Source organism: Anolis sagrei, chromosome 3 (genome assembly GCF_037176765.1).
Source record: "Anolis sagrei isolate rAnoSag1 chromosome 3, rAnoSag1.mat, whole genome shotgun sequence".
Classification (NCBI taxonomy): domain Eukaryota; kingdom Metazoa; phylum Chordata; class Lepidosauria; order Squamata; family Dactyloidae; genus Anolis; species Anolis sagrei.
The window spans coordinates 73,254,086-73,264,408 of record NC_090023.1 but is presented as its reverse complement, the minus strand read 5'-3'; the positions used below and the strand labels follow the sequence as shown (position 1 = coordinate 73,264,408).

At 39.7% G+C, this 10,323-nt stretch overlaps 1 protein-coding gene across 1 annotated transcript; it reads right to left on the bottom strand.

The window, feature by feature from the left end:
- Positions 1-8,636: 8,636 nt before the first annotated feature.
- On the bottom strand, positions 8,637-9,497 carry LOC132770243 (beta-1,3-galactosyltransferase 5-like). Its single transcript, XM_060767119.2, has one exon. It carries the CDS (start codon positions 9,495-9,497, stop codon positions 8,637-8,639), a length of 861 nt encoding a protein of 286 aa, XP_060623102.2.
- Between the last annotated feature and the right edge of the window lie 826 nt (positions 9,498-10,323).

Genomic DNA, 10,323 nt, shown 5'->3' with positions numbered 1-10,323 from the left:
ACATACTAATGTAAAAGGGAGAGCAACTAATATTTTAGGGGACAAGAGAGAATCCAGTTTACCATATCATGGAATCATAGAGTCATTCAGTTGGAAGAGATCTTGTGGACCATTCACATTTACTATGGAACATGACTGCACACTACTTTGCAGGGTTTTTTGTTTTTCATTTCCCAGAAAGATATGCATCAGTGAACTGTGGGAATTTGGGGTACAAAAGCAGGGGTGAGGACTGACAGGTAGGAGGAGAGATAACCAATTTCTCCTCTTTGGGCAGTGGAGTCTAACCTATGGCATGCGTGCAGTGCCTTCTCTCCTGGCCGAGTGCCTGCTCTCTTCATTCGCCCTCATTTTGGCAGCGCCAGTTCTGGAACCTTTGATGTGTTTCCAGCTCCCCATGTAGGGACATGAGAGGAACCTCCCACAAGGATGGTAAAACATCAAAACACCTGGGTGTCCTCTGGGCAACATCCTTGCAGACAGCCAATTCTCTCACACCAGAAGCAACTTGCAGTTTCTCAAGTCACTCCTGACATGAAAAAAAAAGTAGGGAGGGTACCTCCAAACACTCCACATTTTGCGGAACCAATTTCACCCTGGATCTGGACCAGCAGTAACACATTATATTGCTTACATTGGACTTCCTTGTAACTTTTTAATGTGCTGCTTTCCGTTTAATCAGCATTGCAGCACGTATCAGTGGTGTGTGTTTTGTATCCACTGTGACCTTGAATCAACTTGGAGCTGCATTATATGGTCAGTGTGGAAGGGCCCAGAAATTTGACTGTCAAACTTCCCTTTATCAGTATTAGCAACTGGAGCTGCTATTCCAGTAGTAATACTCCTTAACTATGAACTGCTTTCAAAGGAAGAAGTAATGAAGTAATGTTACAAGTGGTGTAGTGGAACCAGGATTCCCCAGATCAAACCAATTGAACTTTTTGATTGGTAGAAACTATGACATCATCTCCCACTATCCTAGGTCTCTGCCTTTAAGTTTAGCTGCAATCTCTGCAGGACTGATGCAAGTAGATTTTTTTTTCAGTGAAGCAATGATTAATTTTTATGAGATATCACTGTTGTAATCCAAAGCCTTTGAAAATGCAATTGTGGAAGGCCTGATCCTGGCAGAAACGAAAATAGGTAGAGATTGTTTTTGATCATCACTGTCACCTGCACCTTTAGACATCCTATTGGGCTGTTGCTATCAAAATTGTCCTGAGGCAGTACAAAGTACAATATTTCAGATAGGCCTCAGAGACACCTACACTGTCTGCCTCCCTCTTGCAGTGATGTTGGGATGCAGTCCAGATTGTCCAGTGGGGCCAAAACTGGTTTCACCCACTGGATGCTCACCTTGCCTTGACTGGCCCATCACTGCTGCCAGAAGATCATGGAGTTTTAGGCAGGCTCCTGGTTGTCACCAGGTAGCTTTGCTGACATAATCAAAGATGTCAATGTAACCAGGGAGAAGAAAGAGGGGACATGTCCCCTCTTCCTTCTGCTGTTTGGAAGGAAGAGGGGACATGTCACCTCTTCCTTGAGTTTGGAAGTCAGATTTGAACTGGTCCATCTGACCATACTTATGGGAGCTCTAGTGTATTTGTCAACACATGGTAAATTCAAATTAGCCTGGTTTAGCCTCATCCCTGGATGTCATTTAGACATCCAGAATCAACCTCTGATCCAAGATAGGGTTTTGGGCCAGTGTAGACAATGCCCTGGTGTCAGAGCACTAAAAGCTTATGCTTCAGAATTTACCACTACACCACTGGCCACAAGAGGGCGTGGTGTCCTTGAAATTGCACCATCATGTCAACTGTGGGATTTATACATTAGATGAATGCTAATTTATAAATCCTAGTAGAAGTGTGGTTCTATAGTAGCATCTAAAGGGGTAGAACAATAAGGGTTAAAAATCAACAATGAGTGTGCAATTTGTACAATAGTTCCTGTAGTTATGCATATGTAGTAGGCCTGGGTAACAACGCAAAAATTTGTTTCTAAAATCGATTCGTTTTTTGGGGTTTTTTGCGTTTCGATATTTAAAATAATTACAAAATTTTCCTTTTTAAAAGTTCGGTATTTATGAAATTTTGTTATTATTAACGAATCAATTCGTTAAAATGGCGGACGCGGTTGCGCAACATGAAAATATTAGTTTTAAATAATAGTTTTAATAATAATAGTTTTTATTATTATTAATAGTTTTTAATAATATTGATAATTATTAATAGTTTATTAATAGTTTTAATAATAATAGTTTTTAATAATAGTTTTAGTCCGCCCCCTCTCTATCCCTCCCTCCCTCTCCCTCCCTCCCACCCGCGCGGTCGCCTCCGTCTCGTTGCTGCGCCTCCTCCTGCGTTTCCTTTTCCCAGTGGGGGAGGGGGAGTCAGCAACCGCAGCGTCATCGGCCTTGCCGCTGCTGCTGGGCGGGGGTCTTTCCCCGGGCGGCGGGTGCCAGGGCCCCGCCGAGTGGGCACGCCGGACCACCCCTGCGCCGGGCCGGGCATGTGTGGGGTGTGCATGCCCAGGTGAGCCGGGAAAAGGGGGAAGAAGGGGGCGGGGGGAGCCAGGGGAGCGAGGGGAGGAAGCCAGGCCGGGAAGGGAGCTTGCTCGCTCAGTCTCTCTCTCTCGCCTGCCTTCCCTTCTCCTTGCCCGTGCTCGGGCCCCTTTGCAGCCCGGGAGCTGAAATAATAACGAAACAATTACAAAACAATTACAAAATAGCTTTAAAAATTCGTTTCGTTTTTCAGTTGCTCCTGGATGGTTTGTTATCGCTTCGCTATCAAGAAAAATAACGAATTATTAACGAATTACGAAATTAACGAACGAAACCGCCCAGCCCTAATATGTAGTATGCACATGTTAATGTTGCTAAGTATTAGAAGAATATGTTGAAGTAGCTAGTTTTAGTGATACATATTATAAAATTGCTTTTTGCATAATTTTTCCTTTTTTACTGTTTTTTTTATTTCTGAATAAAATTAGTTTTTAAAAAGCAAGAAAATACATTTCACCATTAATTTCCTTGTGCTGATCACTGGTTCCATGGCTACATGCCCCTGTATAGGCATTTGTCTAAATTTATAAGAGTGAAAGGGAGGAATAGGCTCTGCATTCAACATCTTTGTATGTATCAGCCCTGCCTGCCTCTCTCCACTCTCCTTGCATGACAAGAGTGGTCTGAAAAACAGTTTTGCATTCACTTGAATATGAGGATAGCTTCCTGCACATTTGATCACCCTGATGAAGAAGGATATACAATTATCCTGGGTTTTTAAGGAAATGTGCATAGCTATACTAGTACAATGGAGCATTCAAAATCATTTTCTACAAGCACTTGGCATCTGCTGGGGTTTGTTTGAAGCCTCCCCACCACCACCACTGTGTATGTCAAACTTCGTGGGTACTCAAGTTCCATTATATGGAGTGGTGTTCTAAAATGGTGTCTTTTATATACAATGACAAAATCAAGGCTTGCTTTCTAGAATAATAATAATAATAATAATAATAATAATAATAATAATAATACTTTATTTATATTCCATCCTATCTCCCCAAGAAGACTCAGGGCAGATCACAGTACACATACACGGCAAACATTCAATGCCATTTTGGATAGACAATACAGAGACAGACAGAAGAGAAAGGAGGTACATTGTGTTGATGTCAGCATCCAGTTTTTTGGCACCTTGGAAGGTTGTGCTTGAATCCAGCTACAGGGGGGGTTCTGTCGCTCCATCCTCTATGATGAAGAGCCATCAGGACTTCCTCCTTCCTTTTGGTCACCTGGAATTTTCTGATCTACTTTTCTTCATGGTGTCGTAAAATGCCTCCCCCACTTGTTTAAGTGGTACCTAATTTCTCTAATTACAGCTTCGAACTGGCAAACTTTTGGTTGGTAGATCTTATCATTGCTGGTGATTTTCCAGCTGTGCTAAACCCCGGCTAGATAGACAGATAGATTCAGTCATGGATGGCTGGACTGATAACTACAGAATTTGTGGATATGGAGGGCCAACCATATGCACAGGTACTCAAATTCAAGCAATTCATTTCACAACAAAACATGAATTACACAACCCAAAAATTAAAATTTTTGTTACCTTGGCTTTTAGGTCTATTCCAAGAGTATTGGAGGCACTAATTCAGAAAATTGCATTGGATAGACCACAACAGCTCTAGTTTCTTGGATATTGTTACCATGATTTTGTATGAGTGTGCAAATGAAGACTGGCATATGGCATATGTTTTAAATCTCAAAAACTAGAAATTATAGGGGAAACTGGTGCCATTTTTGGAATCAGCAGGTCAAATATACTTAGAAGCGAGACTAACATTTGAGGCACCCAAACGTGTGTTATTTATATGAGCAACCTCTTCTCTTGTTGCATTACTATCTTCATAACAGATAAAACCACAATTGAGACCACCGTTTTTGCTCTGGCCTCACCTACCACTGAAGGATAGTCCCACAAACCTCTAGTGGGCTAGAAATTGGCCCACAAACCTGTTCTTCATTCCTCCCTTGCAGACTATCCAAAAAGTCCAGAGTGTAAATAATTTGTTTCAATGTGTAATTGAAGTTTCATTGTAGAGGGCCTGAAGGACACAGAGTTGCTCTTGAATTCATGGTACCATTTAATGCAAACATGCATTTGGTATTTATTTATTTTATTCTTCGTTAACTGCTACATACTTAATTTTCCACAATCCCTTCAAATATAATAACACATTATTGTCAGCCAGTTCTCATTAAAAATCATAAAGCTTTTGTAAGAGTCAATTCATCTAAGAAAAAGTAAGGAACACAGCTAAACTAAGTATTAATTTTGGCAATAAGAGAAGGAAATAGCATTCCAGACAGGTAACTACATTTAGAGTTGGAAAATATAATCCACAAAAGAGTCATAACATTCAGATATATTTTCCAGATTTATATCAAGTCACTACAACTTCACAACTCCCATGGATAAAGGACCACTTGAAGATTGCATATTGGCGAAACTAGAGGAGGAAACTATACTATATCATTAGTATATCTGTTGATCTTGTTGAATGTTTTCAAGTTATTGCCAACTTATGGTGACCCCAAGGCAAAGTTTTCTTTGCAAGATTTGTTCAGAGAAGGATTGCCATTGTCTTCCTCTGGGGTTGAGAGAGTGTGACTTGCCAATGTCACCCAGTACTAGTTTTTTGAGGACAATTTCATTTTAAAAAGGAAGCATCTTCTACCATCAATCCACTCGGACTACCTTCCTTCTTTCCTGCTTTACCCAAGTGAATTTACCCCAGTAGTTCCCAACCTGTGGTCTGTGGACCACCAGTGGTCTGCAAGAACTATGTCCCATGGCCTCACTGTTGCTACACCATTACAACAAGAGCAATTCGTCTCACAAAAACCCTCTTACAGTGCCAAGGCTTATTAAATATAGTTTTCTGTGGGTGAGCAGATAGTGACTACTGAATGGCATATGTTCTGTATCAGAAACTAGAGCTGATGTGGTCTATTCAATGCAATTTTCCGAATCAGCACCCCAAATAACCAAACCAAATCTAAAGTTGACCAAAAACTGATTTCGTAACTCTTTTGGTACTAATGTTGTTCCTGGTCAAATTGTCCCTTGTCCAAAAAAATGGTTGGGAACCACTGATTTACCCAGAGGAAAGTGGAGAGAAGAGAGGGGAGAAGAGGAGGTCAGATTGCCTTGAGGTAGGTTGCAGGTGTCTGTTGAACAGCTCCTGTCCATAATGGCTATTGACTTCTTTCCTTTTCTGGTGCCTTTGAAGGGAGGAGTTGAGCAAGGATATAAAAGGAGGTTTTGCCTTATTTTTTAATGATCATTGACCATTTGTGCATTTTGGTCATTTTCATCATCTTTATAGTCCAAGCTTTTCTTAATGGAAAAAACATTGAGCATAAAGCTTTCTTGAGGATAAAACCATGTGGTATTAATTTGTACCTCTGAATTTTAATTTGTCAATTTGGCAAACCCAGCAAAAATAAAGCTGGGTCTTTTTCAATCTTAATTTTGAAAAATTCTTGCATCAAATTTTGAATCATCTGCCAATATTTTTGTTTGTTTGTTTTACTGCAAGTCTACCACCAAAAGTACTTTGGTGCATTCTACATGTTCAACAAATATTTTTAGTGTCTGTATACATCTTAGATAAGTTAGTTCGGATTAAATACATCACTTTGTAAAAGATTTCCTTTAAATCCACATTTAGGATACCTTTGAGTTCTTTTTGACATCTCTCCAACTTTATGTTGACACTAATATTCTGAGCCCATTTAATCATACATTCTTCTATTTGTTCATCTTCTGATTCCGTTTTTAGTGATAATGTATACATTTTCCCAATTGGGTTGAGATTGTCAGGGCATAGATTTGGTTCATATTCAGTTTTTTACGTTTCAAAAAAATGTTTTTATTCATTCTGTGTCTTTAATATAGCTATATTTATATATCTAGCAATTAAAATCCAAACCTTCATTAATCATGTATTGGGTTTTAAATCTATGTTGCTATTTTCAAACATTAATAGGTCTTTGAATGTCATCTATTTTCAGTTATTTTTCTGTCTATTTTGTGAAATGCTTCTTGAAGTTAAATCCATAGTGGAATGTTATATCAATGGATGCATCTTTGCTTTAGAATTAGTGCAATTTGTAACCACTTTGACTGTCATGTCTCCATGCTATAGAATCTTATGAGTTGTAGATGTTACAACTTCTTTAGCATTCTTTGCTAAAGAGTGCTGGTGCCTTTCCAAATTACAAATCCCAGGGTTCCATAGTACTGTTTGGTAATTTGAAGCCTTCTTCTTTACCACAGCCACACTTACAGTCCCAGTGACAGAGCACCATAAATTAAGAAGACAGTTGATATAAGTTCTTCTCAGTTAACAATGGAACAATCTTACTGAGGCCCCTCCAGGTTATTTGCTTTGAACTGGATTATATGGCAATGCAGATTTATATAATCTAGTTCAAAGCAGATAATGTGGATTATCTACATTGATAATCTGGATTATATGGCAGTGTAGAGGAGAAAAGGGATTTTAACATGTAATGTGCAAGCATAGAGGGTGTCAAATACCTCCATTGTTTCCTATTGTTGTTGTTCCCTAGAACAAGCTGCTGGAATTGATTATCTGTCCAAAGAATAATAGAAGCATGGTATTGTAGAGAATCATGTACTTCAACTTTCTGCCGGTGCAGAACATTTATACTTTCTGCCGGTGCAGAACAGATAACCTTTCATCATCTGTTTAAAATAGGCAATACTTTGTCTTCCTCTTGAAGCAGGAAACCATCAGGTGAATAGCAATCTTGAAACTCAAAGCAGCCTGGATGTGTAGACTGAAATGGATCTAGAACTCAGTGTCAACCATGTATCTTTAGTTGTATTCTAACAAACCACTTACAATATTTTCCTGGGAGGGAAATGTTAACAGCTGTGTCTGTTATACCTTCAAATCAGCTGTCAACATATGGCAACCCCATAAAGTTAATAGGATTTTCTTAGGCAGGAATGTTCAAAGCTAGTATTGCCAGTTCCTTCCTCTGAAATAGGGCCTACAGCATCTAGTATTTGTTGGTGGTCTCCCCTCCAAGTACTAGCCAGGACTGATACTGCTTAGCATCCAAGAGCAGACAAGAACTGGTGCCCTCAGAGTAATGATGGTGCACGTTGACAGGTAGCTGGCAGTAATGGAGAAATATCAGAATTGAGAGAAGGTGCTTTTTTCTATCCCACCTTTTTAAAAATGTAGATAGGATCACTTCCTGTATCAAGGAGACATTTGTCACATTCTGGCTCTAGATTATCAGTCTTTCCCTATTCGACCAAATGAAGTAAAAACTTGCCTAGACACTGTGTGGTCAGTATAGGTTCTAGCACTCTGTGTGTCAGGCCTAAAAATGACTTTTATTAGCTGACTGAGTGTATAAAATGCAAAACTTGTGTGTATGATCATGAGACGACAAATATTATCTTACCTTCTGACAACATATTTCCTCTTACCGATTACTGAGGAAGTAAACAGTGAGAGAAGCATCTTCTTCCTGCTTCTCTTCTCTGCCGGCACAGAGTGCCCTGAAGCCCATCACATGATGCAGGGCTACTTCTTATGGAACTCTGTGGGGCTCCATGCCAGCAGTATGGTCGAAACACCCGATTCCACATAGAACAAAGCAAGAAGAGCTGAACAGGAAACAGGGGAAGATGAAGAAATGTCATGGGAAGGGAGACTACAGACCCAACGATGGGGAACAGAGCATGTGAGTTCCTCCACTGCTCCACAATTTCCCCCATTGTCTCCCGCATTACCTGATACAGTCCTTAGTCTTTTTGGATTTCTTGTGCTATGAATTCATTCTCTTAGTCTCAAAGATGCTACAAGATCCCTTTGCATACCGATTAAAAAAATAAAATAGCTATGTCTTTGAAATGTATTATATAGTTTATTTCAACACTTTTTAAAAAGCTAGTCATTTCAGATTTGATTTTCCTTTAAAAATGACCCGTGTAGATCAACAAATAATTATAGTTCTTATTTGTCTCCAGGTTCACTGGCTAGATGACATTGTTGCATTGGGAACATGTTGACTTCCACATTATGATCTAAATATCCACAGATTGTGAATTTCCTTGATCATTAGGACATCTGTCATCCAAACTCTTCTCCATTCCATCCCAATATAACATTATCTGAGCAGGAGTGTGACGATGGCTTGTTATGATTTTCCTATAACGGCAAGGAGAAAATGGAATATTGCTGGAAAAAAAGGTTGGCCTTGAATCAAGCTCCTCTGGCTGAATTTTGATTACAGCGAGGCATAGACCTATAAAGACATCCTCCAGTTTCAAGAAGGGGATCTTTTTTGAAACAACATAAACTTCCCTTGCAACATCAGTAGAAAGAACGTAGCCACCCCCTGCAGAATACAAAGGGTAACTTTTCCCTGGATATTCCTCTTTGCTCACATACCATTTGTTGTTTACATCTCTTATTGGGTGGGCATGCCTTATGATAATACCTGTAAACAATTTGGTGGTACTGTTTCTTTTCAGGAGAAGTTCAGTCAAGTAATAAGTATTAACAAACATGTCGCAGTCAGTTTTCATCACAAAGGTAGACTGTGGACAGAATTTATGGATCCATTCAAGACCCATCAAAGTCTTTAAAGTCAAGTTATAATATGTGTCCATAAAGTCCTTCTGAATGATGTCTTTATATAGTATGTTTTCGGTAATAATACCAATCTGGTCATAGGGCCGTGAATTATTTCCCAGGAGAAAATATGTTACAATACGTTTACCAGCTATTATTCTTTCCTTGCCCCATGTATTGCGAATAGCCATCCGCTCTTCCATTTGACCAAGTCGCGATGTTACCAGTATCACTAGGAATGGAGCATTCCTTCTGCAATCTATATCAGGCAGCTTCAAAAAGTCCTCACTGTTTCTTTTGAAAATTGGCATGTCTTTTTGATATAGTAGGTAGATACTGCTAGAATTCCACAGAACCAGAGAAACAAGGCCCAGTGCAAAAATACATATGAAGACCTTGCTCTTGAGAGTCATCTGAAAAAAATGAAAAAAATAAATATTATCTCATTTAACTTATTTCAGTGATATTCAATTGAACCCCTGTAACTATGAATTCTGCATCTACAGTTTAACCATCCATTCCTTGAAAATATTTTTCAAAAATTCCAAAAATGCAAATTTTACCATTTTATATAGAGAACATAATTTTACCATGCCATGGTATATAATGGTACTAGAGCATCTATAGACCTTTGTATCCAAGATGGATCCTGGAATCCACTCCAGCAGATACTCAGAGATGCTACACTACGCATTTATTGGGTAGCTGTGAGTTTTCTGAGTTATACAGCCATGTTCCAGAAACATTCTCTCCTGACATTTCACCCACATTTATGCCAGGCATCCTCAGAGATTGTGAGGCCAGATCTCTGGAACATGACCATACAGCCCAAAAACTCACAGCTACCCAGGGATTCTGGCCATGATTCTGCCTCTCTTAGGGCGTATACCGTGGCTATACGGGTAGCCAAGGAGTCTTTCATGACTGCCCATATAGCGTCTGCAGCAAATAGATTATCAGAGTTGTTTCGGGTCATCGGGGAACTCCTTCAGCCACCTGTGGTGGAGGAGACCTTCGATGACCCAGCAACTCGGTGTTGCGAGTTCGCACACCATTTTGCATACAAAGTTCCTCAGATACGCCTTGAGCTGGACTCCAATTTCATCACAGTGCTAGGAGAGGTGATTGAGGCACCTG

Bases quoted from the DNA above. Each gene is read 5' to 3' on its own strand.
- LOC132770243 (XM_060767119.2), bottom strand. From the start codon at position 9,497: ATGCCAATTTTCAAAAGAAACAGTGAGGACTTTTTGAAGCTGCCTGAT.